The 23,429-nt window shown below is 65.2% G+C and overlaps 5 protein-coding genes and 1 long non-coding RNA gene across 6 annotated transcripts; 3 read left to right on the top strand and 3 right to left on the bottom strand.

The window, feature by feature from the left end:
* Positions 1 to 1,610: 1,610 nt before the first annotated feature.
* On the top strand, positions 1,611 to 6,472 carry LOC136304639 (uncharacterized). The gene is made up of 4 exons (XR_010724711.1): positions 1,611 to 2,897; positions 3,399 to 3,527; positions 3,622 to 3,829; positions 3,992 to 6,472. It is a non-coding gene; the product is annotated as an uncharacterized lncRNA (long non-coding RNA).
* A 204-nt stretch (positions 6,473 to 6,676) lies between these two features.
* On the top strand, positions 6,677 to 8,663 carry ZNHIT2 (zinc finger HIT-type containing 2). The gene has a single exon (XM_066208129.1). It carries the CDS (start codon positions 6,714 to 6,716, stop codon positions 7,914 to 7,916), a length of 1,203 nt encoding a protein of 400 aa, XP_066064226.1. The 5' UTR covers positions 6,677 to 6,713; the 3' UTR covers positions 7,917 to 8,663.
* Positions 8,664 to 8,953: 290 nt separating this feature from the next.
* Positions 8,954 to 12,843, bottom strand: TM7SF2 (transmembrane 7 superfamily member 2). Its single transcript, XM_066208107.1, has 10 exons — positions 12,795 to 12,843; positions 12,221 to 12,347; positions 12,037 to 12,076; positions 11,621 to 11,786; positions 11,288 to 11,385; positions 10,722 to 10,835; positions 10,181 to 10,343; positions 9,814 to 9,894; positions 9,610 to 9,732; positions 8,954 to 9,207 (listed from the first exon to the last, which is right to left on the bottom strand). The coding sequence occupies exons 1-10, from the start codon at positions 12,841 to 12,843 to the stop codon at positions 9,053 to 9,055; spliced, it is 1,116 nt and encodes a 371-aa protein (XP_066064204.1). The 3' UTR covers positions 8,954 to 9,052.
* Positions 12,844 to 12,877: 34 nt separating this feature from the next.
* On the bottom strand, positions 12,878 to 15,165 carry LOC136304638 (actin nucleation-promoting factor WAS-like). The gene is made up of 5 exons (XM_066208132.1): positions 14,941 to 15,165; positions 14,528 to 14,619; positions 14,265 to 14,294; positions 13,843 to 14,153; positions 12,878 to 13,295 (listed from the first exon to the last, which is right to left on the bottom strand). Exons 1-4 carry the CDS (start codon positions 15,125 to 15,127, stop codon positions 13,854 to 13,856), a joined length of 609 nt encoding a protein of 202 aa, XP_066064229.1. The 5' UTR covers positions 15,128 to 15,165; the 3' UTR covers positions 12,878 to 13,295; positions 13,843 to 13,853.
* ZFPL1 (zinc finger protein like 1) lies at positions 15,098 to 18,408 on the top strand. The gene is made up of 8 exons (XM_066208130.1): positions 15,098 to 15,182; positions 15,591 to 15,699; positions 15,790 to 15,901; positions 16,547 to 16,740; positions 16,923 to 16,986; positions 17,599 to 17,688; positions 17,762 to 17,870; positions 18,175 to 18,408. The coding sequence occupies exons 2-8, from the start codon at positions 15,598 to 15,600 to the stop codon at positions 18,341 to 18,343; spliced, it is 840 nt and encodes a 279-aa protein (XP_066064227.1). The 5' UTR covers positions 15,098 to 15,182; positions 15,591 to 15,597; the 3' UTR covers positions 18,344 to 18,408.
* A 111-nt stretch (positions 18,409 to 18,519) lies between these two features.
* Positions 18,520 to 23,051, bottom strand: LOC136304635 (EGF-containing fibulin-like extracellular matrix protein 2). The gene is given in 12 exon segments (XM_066208128.1): positions 18,520 to 19,130; positions 19,498 to 19,681; positions 19,908 to 20,040; positions 20,327 to 20,440; positions 20,668 to 20,787; positions 20,922 to 21,038; positions 21,315 to 21,434; positions 21,709 to 21,868; positions 21,870 to 21,937; positions 22,435 to 22,483; positions 22,686 to 22,782; positions 23,020 to 23,051. Coding segments are annotated over 11 exon segments (1,386 nt in total). The 5' UTR covers positions 22,779 to 22,782; positions 23,020 to 23,051; the 3' UTR covers positions 18,520 to 18,902.
* Between the last annotated feature and the right edge of the window lie 378 nt (positions 23,052 to 23,429).

Raw genomic sequence — 23,429 nt, 5'->3', positions numbered from 1 at the left:
GAAGGCCCAGGGTCCTGGAACCCCCAGGTTCTCCCTGTCTGTTCGCAGGAGGGTTCGAGTTAAGGTTAGTAGGGTTGAGTAGGGAGATGCACATTTTCATCTAGCCACGGACTGCTTGGGCAAACAAACAGGGCCCTGGAAGGTCCTCGAATGTGTAGGGACCTTTTGTTCTAATCCCGGTTTAGGAGCACCTTCTGTCCGAAAGGAAACAAGCAGCACTTGCTGCAGCTGGGAGACTTCAGTTCCTTTCCTTCAGAATGTTTAGAGAGCCCTATGGCCGACGTGCTGCTATCGACACGCGCAAGGTTCTTGTCTTTGCAGTGTATTTCATGGTTATTCCCCCTGGGATCGAATGTCCCTGCAGTGGTGATTTGTGACCTGCCGGAGTGTTTTTTGGACCCAGTGCTCTCACTCGGGGCTCGAGGTTCCCACCCGGAATGACACTGGCAGCTCCGGGGGACTGGGAGCCTTGTGGTTGTTGTGCCCTTCTGACTGCGGAGCGCCTTGGGTGAGTCGGAGCCTGGGAGATCTCCGTGGCCTTTGCCCGTGCCAGGTAACAGGCATGAGCTGCATTCATTGCAGCTGTCAGCTGCATTCGCTGACAGCTTCAGCTGTGCTGTTGCTCATCTAAAGCAATTGAGTGTTTTGTGGTCAAATAAGTCTCTCCTCTCTTCTGTTAGGCTTTCTTGGTGCTGTTAGCACCCTGCTGTAACCAACTGAGCTAGTCCCTGGGTGATTCTGGCGTTATCCGTCAGAAATTCATCTTGAGTTGTTTAAATTGGAACTTCATTTGAAATCTACAGGGAAGAAAATGGAGTCACGGTCAAAACACTGAAGCGCTTGGGAGAGGCAAAGCAGAGCTTTTATTTGCCAGGCTCTTGAAAGAAAAATGCCAGCTGACTTAAGTACCAGCCTCAGAAATGGTTCCAATTTGTTTTCTAATAATGGTGCAATGGAAATAAAGGTAAGGGTTTGATATAACTTGGAGATGTTTTTTAGGATGGAGAAACTGCCCGAGATTATCTCAGGCAGATGGAAGAAACGATGGCTTTTTTCCTCCGGTCCCACTTTTGGGCGAGGTGAATTTTTTGGGCAGTTTTTCAGTGGGAGTGGTAATGGGAGTTTCCCAGGTGAGCTGAGATCTGCTGGGAGTGTTGGTAGCTCCCGCTGCCTCCAAAATGACAAGCTGCTGTTTAACTCTTGCGTTTCTGTTTTCTTAGGGGAGAAATGCCCTGAGGTTTTTCTTGCCTCTGGCCCTTGCGGGGCAGGCTTGGATCTCTGCTCCGGCTGTAGTGGTCCGTAGGATGGTGGGTTTCCAGGGACGTAAATGGTTGCGATTCCAGCCGGGAGTACTAGTCTGGCTGTGCTGCAGGGGTGTAGCAGCCTGCTGGACTCTTCCTCGGCTTCTGTCCCAGTGCAGACCTGTCCTGCCCTGTCCAGCAGCCCTTCCTTTCTTGGGAAGCCGGTCTGTCCTGTGCTCGGTGGGGAGATCCTGGTTGGTCCTGTGTTCTGCCTGCCTGGACTGGCAAACGCTGCTGGTGCGGTTGGACCATTGCCGTGGAGGTGCTGCGGACAGGCGGCAATCCTCCTTCCCCTTGCAGGTGGGTCTGTGCTGCCCTGGGAGGCTCTGGTTTGCCCTGGGCTCCCAGAGAGCATCTCCCAGTGAGGGGCTGAGGCCCGAAGAGCAGCCTGAGCCTGAGGTGACTTCCAAGTGAACCTTGAGTATGATGCTGTTAATGCCATCAAGACACTTTAGTTAAAAACAGGTGATCTAAACATCAGTGTTAGTGGTTCTCAATGCCAAGCTGTCTGTTGTGGAGTTGTTTGTGTCCCTTTGTGTGGGGCATATGCAGAAATCCTCCCTACAGGTATCCCTGGAGACTTGTCAGGAGAATGTTGCAGGCAAAACCCTCCCGGCTGTGGCCTGGGCTCTGGCCAAGCCCTGGCTCCAGCTGGTTGGCAAGTGGGCCGTCAGAACCAGGCGTTTCCTGCGCAAAAAGCTGACCGAGTCATTTGGGCTTGTCAATTTGGGCCTCTGAGGCTGGACCCCTTTCTGGGCGCCCTGGAGATCCCCGCTACGGGTGGACGCACCACGTAGGTTCTCCCCATTGCCGGGAAGGGTTCTCCAGGTCCTGGCTGCGGAACGGGGCTCCCCGGCCCCTGCAGGCTCTGGCCGACGGTGGGGTGTTCAGGCCATTGGTGACGGGTGTCAGGCACCGTTCTCTCTTTCCCACTCCTGTAGGAATGGTCAGAGGCATTCCCTTGCTTATTTTGTCTCGCCGCTGAAGCCAAGTGAGTGATAGGCTCATTGTTTTACCAAATGTGTCCTTTTGCCCCTGTTTTGCCTTGGCACTGATAGTAAACTAGGACCATTCTTCCTCTTGGCGTCTGTGTCCATTCTCCTGCTGCCGTGGAGTGGCAAAACACCTGGTCACTGCCCGGGGCGGTGCAAGGAGAGAGCCCAGGGCAGCCACCGAGTCTCCATTTGTTCCTTTTCCCTGCTGAGTACCTTGGGGTGAGTGCAGTGATCCCTATGGATGGAGAAGGGCTTGGGAGGAAAAGACTTGGCAAAACCATTTTCCAGCAGGGTGTGAGTCTGCAGGTCTGTCCACTCGCAGGTGCTTTTGTCTAGCTCATGTGTTTTCTCTTTTTAATGGTTGTTTTAAGCTGCAGGATGCTAAATTCAGGATGAAGAAGGTGTTTCTAGGGTATGGCAGAATTTTTTATGATTTTTTTATTCTTTTTTTGTTTTGTGGAAAGAACTAATGTTGTCTTTGTGTTTTGTCCTTCAGTATACCCAGGAGCTCAGCGGATCCTCCCACACCGAGCAGTGCCAGTGCCCGGCAGTGAACTGGAGCAGTTGTTGCCTGAATGGGTTGAACCTGTTGGTGCTCTTGGTACACCGTGAGGATTTGATGTTCCTGTGCACCTGGGGGGGGCCTTGGCCTTGCTTGGCGAGATGTAAAATAAGCGCTGGGGCTGCTCTGGACCCGTGATGGGAAATGTGTGTTTGGGGCAGCCCCCCGTGGATAAAGTGCTGTTGTGTTGCAGATCTGCAGCAGTGCTGGGTTTGGCAGCGGGGCTGTAGAGTTTGTGAGAGCAAAGCGGGGAATGGACCCATCAGCTCCAGCAGGGGGAGGAGTGTCTGCTTCTGCTTTTAACTTGTGGGAAGTTGAAAGCCTGTGGCTGTAAAATTAGCAGCAATACTGGTGCCTTCTTTTATCGCTCAAGGTCACTGGCCAGCAGGGAACAAGAAGCAACCCAGGACTTGTTGGTGCCCTGGCAGAGAGAGAAGCAGCAAATGGTGTTGAGAGAATTTCTGGGAGTATGTGTGAGATCTTGGCATTCCTGACAGCTGAAGAAATGATCTGAGGAGGAAAATCTGTTTCTTTTTACAGGAGAATCTGATGTGAAGGATGTGACTAGGGTGACTTGATGTCACTTCTTGAAACCTCGAAGTAAAGCGATGTTCATCTTTTTGGCTAGAGGCAAAGTGTCTGCGAACCCTTGGAAGAAGCCTATGCCAGGTAGGTGAGGACACGAACAGGAAAACACTGGGGGCTGTGATGTGATTTCACGGAGGGTTATGGATTCCTGTCTCAAATGTCCATGTGTCAGTAGGGCTGGATCCAAGTGCCCCGGTGGAGAGGCAGGGTTGTCCTGCATTCCAGCTTTTTAGTGGCTGGAGTTTTGCCCAAGGAAGAGCAGCATCCTGATTTTGCTGCCGTGTTCAGCCAGCACAGAGCTGTTGGGTGCCCCCGTCCAGGAGCAGCGGGAGCCTGGATTTCCGTCCCTGGGATTGCCTTGCTGTCCAAGACAAGGGCTGAAGGTGAGGGGCAAGGCAGGCCTGGGAGCTCTGGGAGTCAGGAGTGCCAGGCCTTTCATCTCCTGGTGCTGCTCAGGTGTTCACCAGAGGGTTTTTTGACGGCCTTTGGCTTTCTGGATGGAAGCAAAAGGGTCCTTTCCCCTCCCTGCCTTCTGTCATTCCCAGGTCAGCCCCTGCTCTTTGCTGGCAGGCTAAATAGCCTCGGGAGTGGGCAGAGGAAGTGCTGCCTGAAGTGTGGTTCCACCGGAGATGGCAACAGGCTTTCTGTGGAGGTCCGAACGGCTTGGGACTTATTGAAGCACTGAGGCCTGAACCGGAGTCTTGAGCCAAAGCTGACCTCTGGGTGAGCCTTCAACCCAGATGTTGTGTTTGTATCCTGTCGGCAGTGCGGTAGCCAGGATCATTAGTGTTCTGGGCTAGGTCCGTGCTCATTAGTGAAACACAGCTTGACCTTTCTGTGTTCAGAGGCCGGACAGGGCCCTGAGATGCGTCCTGTGGCCTTGTTGGGAGGAGCGGGGCCAAAGGCAGCTCCTGCATTGCTCCTGAAGCCCTGGCCAGGCTTTGGGGCGACGCCGGAGGAGGCTGAGCCCAGCTGTTCCCGCCGTGGGAGTTGTGTGCGCCTGTTTATTGCAGCATTTGCCCGACCTGGGCCCTGTCCCGGCACAGCCGGAGCCTCTTGGCCTGCGGGCGGACGCACCCGCAGGAATTGCCAGTTCTGGGGGGGCTCTCCAGGGCTGGGCTGTGACAGGGGATTCCCAGCTGCTGGGGGTGAGGCTCAGGGTCCCTGGTGCTGGATCTCAGTCCCTGTAGGCCACCTTGGGTAGCAGTGCTGGGGAGCATTGCTGAGCTTCTCCTTGGGAGGTTCTTGGCTGCTCTGAGCTGTCGCCAAAGACCCTGAGCTCCTGAGGTTGGTGTCTGTGTCTTTGGTGCTGACCCTGCCCCCTGGCCAAGCTACTTTGGAGGGTTTGAAGGGTCTAGGGCTGAGTGCCCTTTGGGCAGTTTGCTGCCAGCCTGGTGTGCTCCTGGAAGTGCCGCTGACCTGCCAGGACCGAGGAGCTGCTGGCTGGGTGCTGGTTCTGTTCTGCAGTGGGAGCTGGTAGCCTCTGGGAGGGCTTATAGAGAAACCTGGAGATGGGCTGGGGGAGCCTGAACTGGGATCTTCCCCCTCGCTGAGCCTTGGTACCAGGGCTGTAGGGAGATGCACATTTCCAACTAGCTCGGGATTGCTTGGGCAAATGAACAAAGCTCCAGAAGTTTCCTTGCATGCGTGGGTTTTTTGTTCCTCCTCCAAACTGACTTCAGGAATTTGGGGGGGGGGGGTGAATTTAGTTTCCCATGGACAAGGGCCACCCTTCTGGTCTGTGGCTCTGAACCACAGTTTATTAGAATTAAATCAGCCTGATTTTCTCAGGGGTTAAGATTTAATTTTTATTAAAATAATCTTGGTATATTTTCTTTGTGTGGTGGGGGTTTTTTTGTTTGGGTTTTTTGGTTTGTTTTGGATTTTTTTGATAATTAACAAAGAGATTCGGTGAGTTACAAAATAGAATGTTTACTTTGTTTTATTGCTACCTCTGAAATACATCTGGACATGAAGTTCCTGCTGGTAATACTGTACATGGGTAGAATGAGAGCTGTTAGGGGGTTAAAAGGAAAAAAAATGGCACCATGGTGTTTGCAGCTTTCTCAGTTCAGTTTTTTAAATTTAGCAGAAAATACAGAGGATTTTGCTAACTGCGGTTTCAATTATATCTAGACATCCAGTGGATATGGATGTTAATTTTAAGCTTAGTTGTTGCCAACAGCCAAACTTCCACAGACTTGGGGTAAAAGAAAAAAGGAACAAAAAAGCATGGAAAAGAAAAATATATAAAATAAAGAATAAATAGAATAAAATTTAAGAAATAAAATAAAATTTTAAAATAATAAAAATAAAGTAAAAACAAATAATAAAAAATAAATTAAAATTCAAAAGTAAAAATACAAAATAAAAAATTAATATGAAAAATAAAGAAATAATGTAAAAAAATTTTAATAAACGAAAAATTTTAAAATAATTTGAAAATAAAAAGTACGAATAACTTAGAAGAAAAAATAAAATTAAATTAAATTATAAAAGAAACATTTTAAAAATATAAAACAAAAAGTAACATGAAAAAGTAAAAAATAAAATAGCATAAAACACTACAGAAATGAAAAAGTAAAAATAATAAAATAAACAATAAATAAAATAAAATACGAAATTAAATAAATGCAGCTCTCACCTCATGCCATTGCCTAACACAGCTACGGGAGTATCCTGTATTATGCAGTGATAGGGAAAACAAACCCCCTGCCTCTTAGAACATAAGGTTTTCTAGACAATTCCCAGTTTTGCTTGGAAACAAATTCTGTTTTAGCGGGACATTCCCTTCGGATGAACGTCCGAATGTGCCAAGGCAGGAACGAACCCAGCGCACTGCGCGCCCATGTCACTGCTGCCCCCGAGGGGCCGAGAGGGCAGCGCCGCCGGGGGGGGGGGATCCCGCCCGTCCTTCCCCCTCAGCTCGCCCCCACAGCATCACCTGCCTTGGCCCCTCGTGTTCTGGGAGGCTCTGTGCTAGGACGCGAATTAGAGGAAGCGTTAATTAGCTGGTTACAGTGAAAAGGGACAGCTCGCGTCTCGTTCTGCAGGTCGGCGGCGAGAAGAGCCGACTGCTGCCGGAAATACCCGAATGGCGGAGAGATGGGGGTCACGGAAAGGGCCGAGGGCAGCGGCGAGCCGAGCGGAGATTGGCGGAAAGCGACTCCGGGGCGGGGAAACGCGGACCCCTCATTGGCCAATCGCCTCCGAGGGGCGGGGCGTGCTGGGTCTGGCCGCGCCGGAAGTTCGGGGTCAGAGGCCGAGATGGCGGCGGCGGAGCGGGACCCTCCGTGTGGGCTCTGCAGCGCTTCCGCGGCCCCATACACGTGCCCGCGCTGCCACCGCCGCCTCTGCTCGCTGCGCTGCTACCGCGCCCACGGTTCCTGCGCCGAGGCCTTTTACCGCGATCAGGTTCTTGAGGCGTTGCGCGCTGAGCGGAACTCCCCCCCGAGCTCCGCGGTGCCCGGGCTACGCGAGCCTGGGGATCCAGGGCGGCCTACAGGCCGCGGCCTCTGGGAACAGCTTAGTGAGGCGGAGCGCGAAGGGTTCCGGCGGCTGCTGAGCTCCGGGAAGGCCGCGGCGCTGCTGCCGCGGTGGCGGCCGTGGTGGTGGCGCGGGCGGGGGCGAGTGGAGGAGCTCGGGGACGGCTCGGGGCCCGAGGAGGAGGATGAGGAGAGCGGTGGAGATCGCCCCGGCCCCGCGCCGCCCGTCCCGACCTCGGTGCCCCCACTGAGCTCCCTCCGCGCCGCGCCCCCGTCCCCATTGGTGCGCTTCCAGCTGCCGAACGTGCTGTTCGGTTACGCCTTCGCGCTGAGCCTGCACGGCGGGGACGAGGCGCTGCTCCCCGAGCTCCCCGATGCCGCCATCGCCGCCTCGGCCGCGCTCCGCGACCGCCGCCCCTTCACGAGTACGGCCGAGGCGCTTCTGAGCGCCCGGCGCGACGCCCGGGCCGCGGGGCTGCCGCTGAGCCCCCTCGGCGACAGCGGGGTGCTCCTGGCCGTTGCGCAGCTGCTGGAGGGTCGCGATAGTCGCGACCCCGGCGCCGACGTGGCAGCGGCTTTGTGGCACCTGTGGCGGCTATTGAGGGCGGGGGCGAAGGTGCTGCCGCCTCCCGAGCGGGGCCGCTTCCGAGGGGCCCGCAGGAAGGTCGGGTTCCTGCTGAGCTGGAGCCGGGGGGCCGCCGAGGAGCTCGCCCAGCTGGCCGGGGAGGCGCGCCGGGTTCACGCCGAAGTGGCCGCGGAGGAGGCGGCGGTGGCCCAAATCAGGGAGGGGCTGGAGAAGGTCTGGGGAGGCCCCCGACCGCCCCCCAGGGAGGGGCGGGTGGATCGGGCACCCTGGATGGTCACAGACGGGCCCCGGCCGGTCGGGGAGGGGGTTGAGGAGGTTTTCGGGGGTCCCCGGCCGCCCGCGGGGGTCGGTATCGACAAGGGAGCGCAGGGTCGGCGGCTGATTGAGGAGCTGGACTGAGATGGGGAGATCCCAAGGAAACACCCCTGGGAGAGAATCCGCCGGTTAAGGGACAGGCCTGATGAACGTCCAAAGAACCAGGTCCGGGAAGGCTGCTCATTAAGGGACAGGACTAATGAACGTCCAACGAACCGGTGCCGGGAGTGACTCTCATAAAGCGATGGATGGGACTGAGGAGACCCTGGCCGAAGAGACCTGGCTCATTCAGGGGTGGGACTAACCAGCATCCAACAAACCACTCCGAGCAATGATACTCATTAAGGGAAGGGATTAACGAGACCTTACTGGGAGGGGATTTCGGGGTCACTGGGAAGTGGATTCAGGAGAGAACCTGCTCATCAGTGATTCAGACTAAGGAAGACCAAGGAACCAGGGCCAGGACCAAAGAACATCCCACAAACCAGTTCTAGGAACGATGCTCGGTAAGGAGTGGAACTCACTGTCGATGGGACTGACAACTGGTGAAATACCATTAGGAGAGATCCTGAATTAATTAAGGGTCTGGGCTAATGAAGGGCGGGTGAAAGTGGCCTCTGGAAAGCTGTGCAATAACGGATGGGAGTAGCAAGATCCCGAGGAAACTGAACCAGAAGAGACCCTTCTTAATAACCTAGCTCAAGAACATCCGGGAATGAACTGACCCCAAACAAGCTCCTTGTGCTGATTTGTGAGTGTGGGCACTGAATAAGGAACGCGGGTGCTGATTAATGAAGGGGGCACTAATTATTAAAAGGGAGTGCTGATGAATGTAGGCATTTATTAATGAAGGAGGCACTGATTAGTGAAGGGGAAAATTAGTTAATGAAGGGGGGCACTAATGAACATGGGCATTAACAAAGCCAGAAAAGAGGGGGAGACCCCAAGACTTTATTACACAGTAATGGGGCTGTGGAACCCCTTGTGACCTGGGGGTCCCCAGTCTCAGTAAGTGTGGGGAGACGTGAGAGTGTCCCAGGGGGTCCCTCAGTTGATCTGAGAGGTCCTGGGAGCATCAGTAAATGGTGGGGGGTCCCAAAGGTGCCTCAGTAGATGGCCGGGGGGGGGGAGGGCTTGGGGGTTCCACAGTCAACGTGGGGTGTCCCAGGGGGTCCCTCCATGGATCCTGGGGGTCGCAGGGGGGGGTCCTGAAGGAACCCTCAGTAGATGAGGGGCAGCAGCCGGTGGGGGACGCGCTGGCACAGCCCCGCCCAGGCCCCCCCAAAACGGCGCCGCTGCCGCCGCTCCCCCACGAGGGCCCTGAGCTCCCGGAGCGCTGCCCCCGCCAGGAGCAGCAGCAGGGCCGGGGACAGGCCTGGGGGGGGACACGGCGGTCAGGAGGTCACAGGCCTCGGGGACAAGGGCTCTGTGTTGGGGGGCTGCTGGGTGGGCACCCAGGTAAGTGAGGGGGGGCAGTGGGGAGGGTCTGCGTGTTTGGGGGAGATGCCCAGCCTGGTCCCGACAGGGCAGGACGTGGGGTGTTTGGCAAGAGGGTCAGAGGGATTCAGGGGTTTGAGGGGGCCGGGGGAGGTGCAAATGGTGGGGGGGGCAGGGGAGTAGGGTAGGTGTCTTGGGGGGGTCAGGCGGCCCCCAGGTGTCTGGAGGCGTTTTGGTGTCTGGGGCTCAGGTCGCTGGGGAGGGTCCCAGGAGTCTGTGGGGGCTCAGGGGGGACACAGGGTTTGGAAGGGGGCTCCGGCAGGGTGAGGGGGGGTCTCACCACAGGGAAGGGTCCAGCCCAACGCCATCAGCAGCTCCCCAAGGTCGTCGGGGCGTCGCACGAGTCCCCACCAGCCCCCTGCCAGCAGCACCTGCCCCGTGGCAGTGGGGACTGTGGGGAGACCTGGGGGAGGAACAGGAGTTTGTGGGGTCCCAGATTTGAGGATCCTGGGCGGTCTGGGTGTCCCGGGCTTGGGGGTCTCACCAGCCACTCGGGGGTCTTGGGGGTCGCGGTGGAAGAGGCTCCTCTGGGTGGTGGCACCATGGAAGATCCACAACCCCAGGGCTGGGGGGGAGGGGGATGTCAGGGTCCCCCAAACTGCCCCGAGACCCCCCAGAGTTCCTCACTGACACTCCCTGATCCCCCCGAACCTGCCCCACCCCCCCTGCCGCCCACTGCCCCTCATTCCCCCAATTAACCCCCAAATAACTCCTAGTGCCCCCATTAACCTTAAATCCCCCCAGTTCTCTCCAAATCTTCAGTGCCCCCCATTAACCCCCAAATCCTCTCCGGTGCCCCCCCATTTGCTCCCAGTACCCTGCCAATTCCCCTGGTGCTCCCTGGTGCCCACCATAGAGCCCCCCACAGGCGGCCCCCCTGGCTCCCCCCAGCCCGTTTTGGGGTCTCTGCAGGAGCAGCAGTGCTGGGAGGGGACCCCCGAAAGGGCCCCAGGCCAGAGCCCCGAAGATCCCCAGGAACCCCCCTGGGCTCGGGGGGGATTTCCCACTCAGCTCCTGGAGAAGGAGAGAGAGGTGAGACGCCACAGCCCCCCCGCCCCAACCACACCTCACCCACCGGGGGGCCCAAAAACCCCATGGGGACCCCACAGACGCTCCCACTGCCCCCTTGCACCCCCCCGAGTCCCTCCGTGCCCCTCCCACCATGCCCCCCCCATGGGGTCCCACTCTCCTGGGGGTGTCCCCTCCCCGTGGGGTCCCCCCTTGTCTCCCCCTGTGATGTTTCCCTCTACGTGTGGTTTCCCCTCACTCACCCCCCTGGACGCCCCCCCCATGTCCCCCTGTGCCCACCCGTGACCCCCCCACTTGTGTGATTCCCCCCCCCCCCCGTGTCCCCAGCACAGCTCCACGTGCGACCCCCCCCGTGCCCCCCACCCTGAGGCGCCGCAGCACCGGGACCCCCTGAGCGGCCGCCACGAGCGTGAGGGGCAGCGACGGGGACCCCCAGAGCCGCTGCTGCTCCCCCAGAGCCGCCGCCAGCACCAGCAGCTGAGGGGGACATGGGGGACACGGGGGGGATAAAGGCGGGGTTGACGGGGAGGACGTGGGGGGACACGGGCACGGGGGGACACAGACGGGGAACAAGGGGGAGAAGAGCCCGTTAACCTTCTGCGCCCGCCCCTTCTCCCAGTGCTCCCAGTTTGCCGCGGTAACCCCAGCCGCCCCCCTTCCTTCTCCCCAGAGACTCCAACACCCCCCGCGCCCACCCAGCGCCCCCCATTCGTTCTCCCAGTCCCCCGCCGATGCCTTCCCGTTCCCCCCAGTGCCCACCCATTCTTCCCCCAGGCCCCTTCCAGTGCTCCCCAGTTCTCCCAGTCCCCCTGCAGCTCCCCCGCGTCCCCGCCAGTGCCCCCCAGCCCCCGCCAGTCACTCCCAGTCCCCCCCAGTCGCTCCCAGTCCCCCCCAGCCCCCGCCCCCAGTCGCTCCCAGTGCCCCCATACCCAGGCGCAGAGCCCGACCCGCTCCCAGTGGACACTCTCGGGGGGCTCCAGCGGGGACCCTGGTTCCCCCCCCACGAAGAATTCGTACAAGGGGTGTCCTGAGGGGGGAGGGGGCACGGCCTCAGCATCCCCGGAGCTATACACAGCCCCTCCCCCCCCCAGCCCCCCGTAACGCCCCCCGTGCACACCCAGCCCCTCCCTCAGCACCCACAACTGCCCCAAGGCCCCCCCGGAGTCCCCCTAACACCCACAGACCCCCCCCCAGCCCCCTCCCTCCGTGTCTCCCCCCCGAGCCCCCCCAGGTCCCCCCCTCAGCCCCCCCCCCCCGCTCACCGTTGCCGCCCCCCCCGCAGTCGCCGCCGGACGAGGAGGAGGAGCGCGAGGCCGAAGGCGACGCTGGACGCGGCCGCCGCCAGCGGAGGGAGGAGGGGGCACAGGGGGGGCAGAGGGACCCCCAGGGCCAGCGCCCCCCCCAGGGCCCCCCCCAGCGCCAACAGCCCTGGGCCGGCGGCAGTGAGAGCTGCGACCCCCGAAGGGACCCCCCGACCCCCACCCAGGCCCCACCCAAACCCCCCAGAAAGACCCAGACGGACCCTGGGTCGCCCCCCGGACCCCCCCAGACTCCCACCGGGACCCCCGACCCCTCCGAAGGAACCCTGAGCCCGGAACCCCACCCGGCTCTCTCAGGGACTCCTGCCAGCCCCCCCAAGGGACCCCCACGCCCCCCGAGGGCCCCCCCCCCCACTCACAGCCGAGGTCTCGGAGGGGTCCTGGAGTGTCACCGGGGGTCTGGGGACAGCGAAGTCACCCTGAGCCCCCCCTTGACCCCGACCCCACTGGGTCCCCAAAGCCCCCGAGCCCCCCTCCCCGTGCCCCCCACCCCCCAAATCCCGCCCCTCCCTCCCCCCCACCTCCCCCCGTGTCCCCCCTCACCCTCGGGGGTCTCCAGCAGCTCCCGAGCCCGTGCGCGCCCACCCAGGCGAGGACGAGCGCCAGAGTGGGGGGGGTTGGCAGGGCCAGGGCAGGGGTCCCCCAGCGCTCCCCTTCCCCCACGCACGCGCTCACGACCCCCACGAGCCCCAGCGGCAGCAGCAGCGTCAGGGCCCCCGCGCCTGGGGGGGGCGGGCATCGGGTGAGTCCCCGGCCCCAAAAAACGGGACCCAGGAACCCCTCCCCACCCAAGGAAAAGGGTCCAGGTGTGTCCCCCCTCCCCAAAAAAGGGGACACGGGTCACTCCCCCCCGCCCCCCGCAGGGCGTCCGAGGGACCGGGTGCGCCCCAACCTCAAAAGGGGCTCCCGGTGAGACCCCGGCCTCTCCCCTCCCCCGCCCCAAACAGGGGCACCACCCTCCCCCTCCCTCACCCCAGGGCCCCCCAAATTCCAGCTCGGGGGGAGGAGGGGCTCGGGGGGGCTCCATGGGTGGGGGAGGCCCGGGGGGGGACCAGGGGATTTTGGGGGTCCCGACAGCCCGGGCTCCGCCCTTGGGGGCGTGTCCCGCCCAAGTTACCACGCCCCCAGATCGTGACGTCACCGCGCCACGCGTTGATTGGCGGCATTGCCCCTCCCCATTCTTAAAGAGACAGAGACCCCTTTTCGGTGCTTTGCAGCGACTCCGGCGGCCGCAACACAAAGTCCTTTAATGAGCGAGAAACGGGGGCGGGGAGGCGACACAAACCGCGGGGAGGGGCTCCCCGGTCCTGCGGCCCCTCCTGGCACGGGGGGGTCCCTCTCGCGGGGTCCCTTGCCCGGGGTCTCACAGGGCAGGGGGCTGTGCTGCACGGGGGTGTCCTACCCCAGGGGTCTCGAGGGTCCCAGGAGGGTCCCAGAAGCGTCTCTCGAGCACAGGCTGCTCCCGTGGGGGTCTCAAGGATCCCGCCGGAGTCTCTCCTGCACGGGGGGTCCCGGGGGTCTCCTGGGGGTCTCGGGGTCACTCCACTACGAGGTGGAACCTCTCGGCCTCCTCAAACTGGGCGTTCATGGAGGCGGCCCAGGCCTCGAGCTCTGACAGCTGGGGGGGAAAGGGGGGGTCAGTAGAGCAGTCAGTTGGGGCAATGGGAGCAATGAGGGGAAAGGGGCAGTGGGGGGGCAATGGGAGGGAAGGGGGGGCAACAGGGGATCAGTGGGGCAAGGGGGGGGTCTTTAGGGCAGTCCGTGGGGCAATTGGGGGTCTGTGGGGCAATGGGGGCTCAGTGGGGCAGTCAGTGGGGAAATGGGGGGCAGTGGGGGGTCAGTGGGGCAATGGGGGGTCTGTAGGGCAGTGCAGGGAGCAGCAGGGGCAGGGGAGTGGGGAGGGTCGGGAGGTTTTGGGGGAGTTGGGGGGGTGAGGGTCCAGTAGATTGACAGAGGTCTGGGGGTCCTGGGAGGGCTCTGGAGGCACAAAGGGGGTTGTGGGGGAAAATTGGGGCACTGGGGGGGGACGTTGAGATTCCAGGGGAGGGGGGGCTCCTGAGGGGCTGCGGGGACATTGGGGGGGGTCACAGAAGGGTCGCTGGGGGGTCCTGGTAGCGCGGGGAGGGTCGGGGGGCGCAGGAGGTCCCGGCGAGGGCGTCACTCACGTCAATGGGCGTCACCTTCTTCTTCCTCCTGCGCTCGGGGCCACCGCCGATGCCGGGGAGGTCGAGGGGGGGGGATCTGGGGGGGCTCGGGGGGGGCTGCGGGGGGCAGGTTGAGGGGGAGGGGGCTCAGCGGGGCCCCCCCCAGCCCCCGGGGGCTGCCCACCCCCTCCAGGCGGCTGTAGGAGCGTCGGACCCGGGGGGCCACGGGAGGGGGGAGGGGGGACGGCGGAGGGGAGGGGGCGGCGCAGGGGGAGGGGGGGGCCACGGTGGGGCAGGGGGGGGGAGGGGTCGTTCTCCTTCTGGCTCTGGAGCTGTGGGGAGGGTTGGGGATGTCAGTTTAAGGGAGTAGGGGCGGGGGGCTCCCCGGATTACCGGCGATCCCCTCTCCCCACCACGTTTCCCCCCAGTCGCCCCAAACTCACCCGGGGGCTCCGTCGGGGTCGGTCAAAGTCCTGTGGGGGAGGGGAGGGGTGGGTGAACGCCCAAAACGGGAGCCCCCCCCGCGTGTTTGACACCCCCCAACCCCCTGGGACCTCCCCCCGAACTCCTGGAACCCCTCATGCCCCCGAGGGCCTCCGTGCCCTCTGAGTCCCCCAAAACCCCCTGGGACCTTCCCCAGACCCCTCGGTGACCCCCCCGGCCCGCCTGCGAGGCCCCGGAGCCGCCCCCAGCGCCCCCCACTCACGGGGCTGCGCCGGGGGCCGCGGGACGAGGGTGCCCAGGGGGGGCCCCCCCGGGGCGCAGAGACCACCAAGCGCTGGGAGCTGCGTCGCGTCACTGGGGGGGAGATGGGGAGGGTGTGGGGGTCGTGACCCACACCTGCCCCCCCAGAGATCCCACAGAGCCCCCCCGGAGCCCCAGGACGGATACCCCCCACACAGCCCCCTCCCAGGAACGCGCCCGGCCCCAGATCCCCTCTGGATCCCTCCACGACGCCCCCAGCCCCAATTGACCCCCCCTCAGCCCCGCCCCCTCCCCAAATCCCCCCCTCCCGCATCCCCCCACCTCCAACTACCGCCCGCGGCCCCCCCCCCCAGGACCTCCCCAGACCCAAAAGAGCCTCGGGACCCCCCCGGTCACCCGCAGACCACCCCTCACCCCGCGGGGTCGCCCCCGCCGAGCGCCGCCCGCCGCCCGCTCCCGCCATGGCCATTCGAACGGCGGCAGTGACGTCATTGGCCGCGCCGCGCGCCGAGGCGGGGGCGGGCCCCGGCGCCATCTCGGGTGTGGCCGGTTTGGCACGGACAGGCCACACTTCCGGGCCGGCGGCGGGAAGTGGCGCCATCAGGGATCGACGCACCCGGAAGCGCCAGCGGGGCAGCGCGTCGCCATAGGAACGTGTGAGTGGGGGGGCGGGGGGGAGAACTTTGGGGGGGCTCCGGGGGCTCCGGGGGCGTCTCGGAGGGTCGGGGGGTCGTCGGGAGTGCTGGGCGGGGCTTCGTGGTGTCCCGTTGTCGTCCGAGGCGGGTCCTGAGGGGTCTCGGACACTGGGAGCTTCTTCTGGGGAGGGCCCGGGGGGTCCTGGGTCTTCCGGGGGGCGAGGAGGGGGCCCCGGGACCCCCCACATTCCAGGGGTCCCGCATGGTGGGGGCGGGGGGGGGGTCCCAAATCTCCGCTTATTTCGTGGGGGGCACCGGTGGGGTCTCCCCAGAGCGCCGCGCACCCGGACCGGGGGGATGGGCCGCGTTTTGGGGGGGCGGGGGGGGGTCTTGGGGGTCCTCCGCGCCCAACGCCCCCCGCGCCCCCAGCCACGCCATGGGCCTGTGCAAGTGCCCGAAGCGTCGGGTGACCACGCTCTTCTGCTTCGAGCACCGCGTCAACGTCTGCGAGAGCTGCCTGGTCAGCGCCCACCCCAAGGTCCGGGGGCTCCGGAGGGCTCCGGGGGGCGGCGGCGGGGGCCCCGAAACCCCCCGGGCCCCCCCGTGACCCGCCGTGCCCCCCCCGCAGTGCATCGTGCGGTCGTACCTGCAGTGGCTGCAGGACAGCGACTACAGCCCCCAGTGCCCGCTCTGCGAAGCCCCCCTGGGCGAGCGGGAGACCGTGCGCCTCGTCTGCTACGGTGGGGGGGTTTTGGGGGGCTCGGGGGGCTCCGGGAGAATTCGGGGGGGTCTGCAGGGGGCTCCGGGGAAATTCGGGGACTCCGGGGGGGCTGCCGGGGGCTCTGGGGGGCTTCGGGGGGTTTTGGGAGGCTTTGGGGGGGCTCCAGGGGGCTCTGGGGGATTCGGGGGGCTCTGGGCTCCGGCCGAGCCTTGGGAGATCGGGAAATGAACTTGCAGGGGGGGCGTGAGAGCGACTTCAGTGGGCCTGGAAACCGAGGTTCGAGGGGTCGGGGGTTCGGGGGGTTTTGGGGCAGTTGAAACTGAGTTCTGGGGCGCTAAAACCGAGTTAAAGGGCGGTGGGGGACCCTGAAAGTGCCTTCTGTGGGGGGGTGGGGGTCTCAAAATGGACTTTGGGGTGGCTTGGTGGGTTTGGGAGCCTTAAAATGAGTTTTAAAGGCGGGGTGGTATAAAACGACTTTTGGGGGCTCGGGAGTGGGCTTGAGGGTGTTAGGGGGTCGGGAGGGGCTCGGGGGGGGCCTTTGGGTCCTCCCCAGGCCCCCCAACCCCGCCGAACGCCCCCGGGCCCCCCGAACCCCCCCCCCCCCCGGGCTTCCCCAATTTCCTCCCAGGGGCGTTCGGGGCGCCCTGACCCCGCGCCCCCCCAGATGTGTTCCACTGGCCGTGCCTGGCGGGGTGGGCGCGGGCGCTGCCCCCCCGCACGGCCCCCGCCGGGCACCGCTGCCCGCAGTGCGGGGGGCCCCTGTTCCCCCCCCCGAACCTGGAGGGGCCCGTGGCCGAGGCGCTGCGGGCGCGGCTCCGGACGGCGCCCTGGGCACGGCCCGGGCTGGGGCTGCCGCTGGTGAGTGCCCGCGGCCCCGAAACAGCCCCTAAACCTCCCATGAACCTCCTCCCAAAACTGCCCTGAAACCGCCCCAAAACCTCTCTAAAACCTCGCCCTAAACTTCCCCTAAATCGTCCCTAAAACCCCCCAAAACCTCTCCAAACCTCCCCGATGGCCTGAAACGCCCCAACCTCCCCCAGATCGAGGACTCGCAGGAGCTGCCGGAGCCTGAAGCTGCCCAGGAGACGGACGGGGGCTGGGACGGTGCGAGCTGACCCCAAACCCCCCCAAGGCCCCCAAAACACCCCTGGGAGCCCCCAGACCCCCTTAGGACCACCCACTATTTCTGCCCAGGAACCCGAACTCTCACAAACCCTCCCGGGACCCACAAAATCCCACCAGAGACCTTCAAATGTTTTCTGGGGGTCCCACTTCCTCCTCTGAGATCCCCCAAACCCCCCTGAGACTCCCCCACCCACCTTGGATCCCCCCTCCGGGAACCCTGACCTGGGGAGGGACCCCCAAAAACCTTACAGCATCTCCAAAATCCTCCCTGGACCCCAGCCCACCTCTGAGCCCTCTCTGGGACACCCTAACCTCCCTGGGACCCCGAAAGCCCCTCCATGGGACCCCCAACCTCCCTGGGACCCCCAAAGCCCCTCCATGGGACCCCCAACCTCCCTGGGACCCCCAAAGCCCCTCCATGGGACCCCAAACCTCCCTGGGACCCGCGAAGCCTCTCAATGGGTCCCCAAAACTCTGGGAGACCCCAGATCTTTCTTGGCACACCCCCAACCCCTGGAGACCCCCCGAGTCCTGCCCGGGGACACCCGAAGCCCCTCGGGCACCTCCCGACCCCCAGTTCTGTCCCCGCAGGCCCCATCACGCCCCCGGAGCCCCCCCCTTGCCCCCCCGCCCCCCACGCCGTCGTCCACATGGGGGGGGAGACCCCGACCCTGCATGCAGGTGAGTCCGGGGGAGCATCGCTGGGGGGCTCGGGGTCGCTGGGCGGGGTTTTAGGGTCCCTCTGCCCCCCCAGGCTCTGCCCCCCGCAAACCCCTCGGGGGCCGTGAGACCTGGAGCCCCCCCGACCGCGACGAGGACAAATACCGGCGGCGGCCGCTGGCCTGGGTGCCCCCCAAGCTCAGGTGGGGCTGGGGGCACTTTGGAGGGCGTGGAGGGTGTTTGGGGGGCCCGGGGGGCGCTTTGGGGGACCCGGGGGGCGCTTGGGGGGCCCGGAGACGTTTGGGGAGACCTGGGGGGCGTTTGGGGGGCCCGGGGGGGGGCTTTGGGGGTCACTTGGGGTCACGCTGGGGGCGCTTTAGGGACCCCCCTGGGGTCACGGTGGGGGGGGTCACACTGGGGGGGGGGGTGTTGCGGTGGCTTTGGGGGTCCCGGGGGTCCCTCCGGGGGTCCCGGTACCCCCCCACCCCTCTCACGCCTCCCCCGCAGGTGCCGCGTCCGCGGGGCCCCGCGGCGCCCCCTGCTGGCGCTGTGCCTGGGCGGGGCCGCCGCCTTCGCGCTGCTCCTGCTCCTATTGGGCAGCCTGGGCAGGGGCGGGGCCGACTCCGACCCCGCCCTCGAGCCCCTCAACAACCCCCACGTGCGGGTGGGGCACTGACCACGCCGCGGGGGGTGGGGCTGCGGGGGGCGTGGCGAATAAAGCGCGCCCCCTTGCGGAGAGGAAGACCCAAGTGTCCGTGTGATTCTTGGGGGCACCAGTGACCCCCAGTGCCCCCCAGTTCCTCCCAGTCCCTCCCAGTTCCCACCAGACCAAACTGCTCAGCACCAGCACACTCGTTCTTTGCCCCCAAACTGGGGGTCCCGGGGTTTCTTTGGGGCTTCCTGGGGATCGCTTGGGGGATCCCTTGGGAGAAGTTGCAGCTCTCAAGGAAGAAGTTTTGGGGTTCCAGGTAGGGTGAGGGTAATCCCAGGGAGGTTTTGGGGTTCCTTCGATGGTTTGGGGAGGTCTGGGGAGCCTTGGGGGGTCCCGGGGGGCTCTTCAGGGGGTCCTGGAAATGGCTGTAGGGACCTGGGGGGAAACTGGAGGTCCCAGTGGGAGTCTGGGGGGGTTCCCAGTGGGTTTGGAGGCCCCAGGGCAGGGTTGGGGGCCCCGGGGGAGTTTGAGGGGTCCCGGGGGGGTCTGGGGGTTTCCTGGTTGGTTTTGGGAGTGCCCCCCCCTAGAACGGGTGGGCCCCCACGGACAGGTGGAGGCGGAGTAAGGCCAGGCCACGCCCAGCAGGAGGGGGCGGGTCCCAGGCGCTGGGGGGCGGGGCCTCGGTTGTCCAGGGCGGGGCCTCGTGCCGGGGGCGGGGTCTCGGCCGGAGCAGCTCCACCTCCAGCAGCAGCTGCCGCGGGCCCGCCAGGGGGCGCGCCAGCTCCAGCAGCGAGCTGTGATTGGTCAGCGCCTGTGGGGGTGGGCGGAGTCTCTGTGAAACCCCGCTCCAGGCCCCCCAAATTCCCACCGACCCCCCCAAAATGCTCCAACGACCCGCCGAAAACAGTGACAGACACCGCAGAGGTCCCAGAGCCCCCCCGGACCCCCAAACGCCCATTGAACCCCCCCAAATCCAGCCAGAGAGACCCCAAACCACCCCACCGATCCCCCAACGTCCCCTTAATGCTCCCCACTGCCCTCTAGGCCCCCCCAAAAGTACCTTAGACCTTCCTCAAAATTGCCCCGGAGACCCCCAAATTCCCCTTTACCCCTCGCCCAAAATGCCTCTGAGCCCCCCAATTTCTGCTGAGCCCCCAAACCCTCCCCGCCCTCGGTACCCGCAGGCGGAAGGTGCCGGGGGGGCCGCCCCGCAGCCGCAGCCTTTGGGGGTCCCCCGGGGGGTGCTCGAGCTGGAAGATCCCGGCGGGGACGTCGGGGATTTGGGGGACGGCCACGAAACGATGCAGGAGCCAGCGGGGCCGGGGGGCGCAGCCGGGGACGCCCCCGGGGCACACGCAGGTCCTGGCGGCCCAGAAAAGAGTTGGGGGGACCCCCAAACCCGGGGCCGCCCCCGGGGCCCCCAAAACTCCCCTCAGATCTTTGGGACCCCGCCGGGGGGGTACAGAGACCACCCAGGATTGAGGGGTGACCTGACGGGGTAAGGAGGAGTCTCCCCTGGATTGAGGGGGCACAGGGAGGGGTCAGGACCCCTCCCCGGGATTTCGAGGTGCCCGCGGGGGGTCCGTACCCGTTGCTGCGGGGGTGGGGGGCGTAGGGCCCGCGGCAGAGGTCGCGGGGGACACAGAGGTGTCCCCCAAAAGTGTTGAGGCAGCTCTGGGTCCCCCCGCAGTCGTGGGAGTCCTCGGCGCACTCGTCCCGGTCTGGACGGGAACGGGAGGGGCTTTAGGGGAGGCTGGGCCCCACAGCCCCCCCACCCTGACCACAGAGCCCCCCAGTGCCCCACAGCCCCCCCACATCACCCCCAGAGCCCCTCCAGCCTCCCCTCAGAGCCCCCAAGACCCCCACGGACGGCGAATGGCTCCTCTGCTGCCCCAGAACCCCCTCAGTCCCCAAACCGCCCCACAGGCCCCTCAAGGCTCCCAAACCCACCCCAGAGCCCCGCAAAGGGCCCCACAGCCCCTCCAGCGCCTCCCCCAGCCCCCCCACCTCGGCAGAGCCCCCCCTCCTCGGCGTAGCCGGGGGGGCAGAGGCAGCTGAAGCCCCCCGGGAGGTTCTGGCAGCGGTGCTGGCACGGGACCCCTGCCCGGCACTCGTCCACATCTGAGACCCCCGGGGTGGGGGGGAGACAGAGAGACCCCCAGTGAGAGCCGGCAGAGCGTGGGGGCGGGCCAGAGCCACCCGGGGGTGTCACGGCCCCGCCCCGGCCACGCCCGTGCCACGCCCGCCCCTCCCTCTCCCATCCAGCAGGACTCTGGGGCGGGGCTACTGCTCCATGGGCGTGTCCAGACAGCGGTGGGCGTGTCCAGCCCGCGGTGGGCGCCTCTTACCGTGGCACTCGTGGCCGTCGGCGCCCAGGACGAAGCCGGGCCGGCAGCGGCAGCGGAACGAGCCGAAGGTGTTGAGGCAGCGCTGGGAGCAGCGGGCGCCCATCAAACACTCGTCCACGTCTGGGGGGCACGGGGGGCTTTGGGAGGGCGCCCGGGGGTCGTCACCTCCCCCCAACCCTCCGGGGCCCGGCGAGAGCGGGGGAAGTGCTCCCACCCCGGCCTAGGGGGTCACGGTGGTCTGGAGGGGCTCTGACCGAGGCAGGAGCGGCCGTCGGGGCCGAGGCTGAAGCCGGGGCTGCAGCGGCAGGCGAAGGCTCCGGGGGAGTTGGCGCAGCTGTGCTGGCACCAGCGGAACTGGCACTCGTCCTCATCTGCCAGCAACACCCCAAACCCACCCCGAACATCCCATCAACACCCTACAGATCTCCACAGCCCCCTTGCGCCATTCCCCACCCACAATCCCCCGAAATCCCGCCATAGGCCCCCAAATCGCCCACCGCGCCCCCCAGGACCCCACACTGACCCCGCACTGATCCCCGACCCCTCACTGACTCCGCACTGACCCCACACTGACCCCCGACCCCTCCCTGACCCCGCACTGACCCTTCCCTGACCCCTCTCTGGCCCCTCCCTGACCCCGCACTGACCCACGCACTCGGTGTCCCGGTGCCGGTACCCGGGGGGGCAGCGGCACTCAAAGCCCCCCGGGAGGTTGATGCAGTCCTGGCTGGGCCGGCACGGGGGGGGGCCCGCGCACTCGTCCACGTCTGGGGGGACACGGGGGGGGGGAGCAGCAGCAGCACCGGGAGCCCCCGATGACCCCTGACCTGGGGGTCACCTCCCCGCCCCCGCAGGGACCCCCCACCCCCCACCCCGGGAAAGCCCCACCCGCTCAGGCCACGCCCCCAAACACGCCCCGCCCTTTATCCGGCTCCACCCACTCCCTTTGCTCAGCCCCTGCTCATCGGCCCCGCCCCCGCCCACCGATCGGCATACCCAGAACCATGCCCCCTCCTCCCCACCGGCCCCGCCCCTGCTCACCTGCGCAGGTGCCGTCGGGGGCGGGGCCGAAGCCTGGGGGGCAGCGGCCGTCGGGGGCAGGGGCCGGGCGCGGCGGGGGCGGGGCAGGGGGCGGGGGCGGGGCGGGGCCGGGGGCGGGGCTCAGCAGCGCGGCCGAGCGGGGCAGGCACAGGTACCCCCCCGAAATGGTTCAGGCACTTCATGGAGCCCCGGCAAGGCGGCGGCCCCTCCCCCGCGCACTCGTCCACGTCTGGGGGGACCGGGGGGGGGAGGGGGGGGCAGTGAGGGCGGACCCCCCCCCCAAAAAACGGCCCCGGGACCCCAAAACACCCTGCGAGGGGCCCCGCGCCCCCCGCCCCAAAACAGCCCCGAGATCGGCCCCGAACACTCCCTGAGACCGCCCAAAACCCTCCCGGGACCCCCGACCCTCCTCCCCAGCACCCCCCGAGAGGGGCCCCGACCCCCCCGAATACCCCCGCCCCCCCAAACACCCCCGGGGAGGGGACGCTGAGAGGAGACCGCGGAGACGGCCCCGCGCCCCCAAAACACCCCGGGAGCCCCGAGAACCCCCCGAAACACCCCCGAGGGGAGCGGGACCCCCCAACACCCCCCCGGACCCCGGGACACCCCAAAACCCGAGGATGCCCCGCCCTCCCCCAAACTGGGACCTTCCGACCCCCCCGGATTGGGCACCCAGACCCCACCTCCCCCCCCCCAAATCGGGGACCCCCAAATCCCCTCCCCCACCTTTGCAGTGCTCGGTCTCGGGGTCCCACTCGTACCCATCGCTGCACTCCTGGGGGGGCGAGGGCGACGGGTCACCCCCCTCCCCAACGACCCCCCGCCACGCCCCCATAACGGCTCCAAAAGTTTGGGGATGGGGGAGGGGCCCAGGAGTTTTTGGGGGGGGGACGCAGGATTTTGGGGAGGGGGAGAAGGTTTTCGGACGGGACAGGCCTCCCCCCGCGCCCCCCACCCCCAGATTTCCCCTTCCCCACCGCGTAATCCTCGGGCTCCTCCAGGACCGGGGGGGCCGCGGGGGCCACGGTGGCGCCGAGGAAGAGGAGGAGGAGCAGCGAGAGGGGGCCCATTGCGCTGGGGGCGGCAAGGGAGGGTCACCCCAAACTCTACAACCCCGCCGGGGGGACCCAGCCTCCTCCTGGGAGCCCCCTCCCATCCCCGGGACGCCCCTCCCCCGCCAAAGCCCCCTCTGGGGTTCGGGGGGAGGGGCGTCTCTGTGGGGGAGGGGCGATGGGGGGGATCCCCGCCGTGGGGGGGGGGGAGGTGAGGGTGCCCCCCCCCCCCGCCAAAACCCCCCGTGGCCTCACTTACCCCTCTCGGCTCTGGCTCCTCCCCCCGGGCTCAGAAGCTCCTCCCCCCCAAAATCGGCCCCGGAGCGCGGGAGCCCCTCCCCCACCCCTCAATGCCCCTCCCCTCCCCCCCAACCCCTCACTGAGGTTTGGGGACCCCCCAATCCCGCCCCTCTCCCACAATTCCGCCCCCCCACAGACACTCCCGGCTCGGTTCCGTTTCCGGCTCTTTATTGAACCCCAACTTTGGGGTCACACGGGAGGGGTGCCCCCAGCTTTGGGGGGTTCCTCCTTTTCGGGGGGGTTCGGGTTGCCAGACGCCCCCTCCCCTCCGATTTTGGGGACTCTCCATGTGGTTGAGTTGGGGGTCCCGGTGTGGGAGGGGGGTCCCAGTTTTGGGGTGTCACCCGTTTTGTGGGGTCCCCCCCCACT

The sequence above is a fragment of the Chamaea fasciata genome, unplaced genomic scaffold (assembly GCF_029207755.1).
Source record: "Chamaea fasciata isolate MVZ Bird 193981 ecotype frontalis unplaced genomic scaffold, bChaFas1.0.hap1 SCAF_134, whole genome shotgun sequence".
Classification (NCBI taxonomy): Eukaryota; Metazoa; Chordata; class Aves; order Passeriformes; family Sylviidae; genus Chamaea; species Chamaea fasciata.
This window is presented reverse-complemented; position numbering and strand designations above follow the sequence as displayed.

Excerpts from the sequence above, each read along its gene's own strand:
- ZNHIT2 (XM_066208129.1), top strand. The coding sequence starts at position 6,714 with ATGGCGGCGGCGGAGCGGGACCCTCCGTGTGGGCTCTGCAGCGCTTCC.
- TM7SF2 (XM_066208107.1), bottom strand. The coding sequence starts at position 12,843 with ATGCCGCCAATCAACGCGTGGCGCGGTGACGTCACGATCTGGGGGCGT. Across the intron at positions 12,348-12,794 it reads CGTCACGATCTGGGGGCGTG|CGCGTGCGTGGGGGAAGGGG; the intron begins GTAACTTGGGCG and ends GGGGGTCGTGAG. Across the intron at positions 10,836-11,287 it reads GGGTCGGGCTCTGCGCCTGG|CTGCTGGTGCTGGCGGCGGC; the intron begins GTATGGGGGCAC and ends TGTCCCCCTCAG.
- LOC136304638 (XM_066208132.1), bottom strand. The coding sequence starts at position 15,127 with ATGGCGCCACTTCCCGCCGCCGGCCCGGAAGTGTGGCCTGTCCGTGCC. Across the intron at positions 14,620-14,940 it reads GGCGGGGGCGACCCCGCGGG|TGACGCGACGCAGCTCCCAG; the intron begins GTGAGGGGTGGT and ends TCTCCCCCCCAG. Across the intron at positions 14,154-14,264 it reads GACCCCGACGGAGCCCCCGG|CTCCAGAGCCAGAAGGAGAA; the intron begins GTGAGTTTGGGG and ends CCCTCCCCACAG.
- ZFPL1 (XM_066208130.1), top strand. The coding sequence starts at position 15,598 with ATGGGCCTGTGCAAGTGCCCGAAGCGTCGGGTGACCACGCTCTTCTGC. Across the intron at positions 15,700-15,789 it reads TGGTCAGCGCCCACCCCAAG|TGCATCGTGCGGTCGTACCT; the intron begins GTCCGGGGGCTC and ends CCCCCCCCGCAG. Across the intron at positions 15,902-16,546 it reads CGTGCGCCTCGTCTGCTACG|ATGTGTTCCACTGGCCGTGC; the intron begins GTGGGGGGGTTT and ends GCGCCCCCCCAG.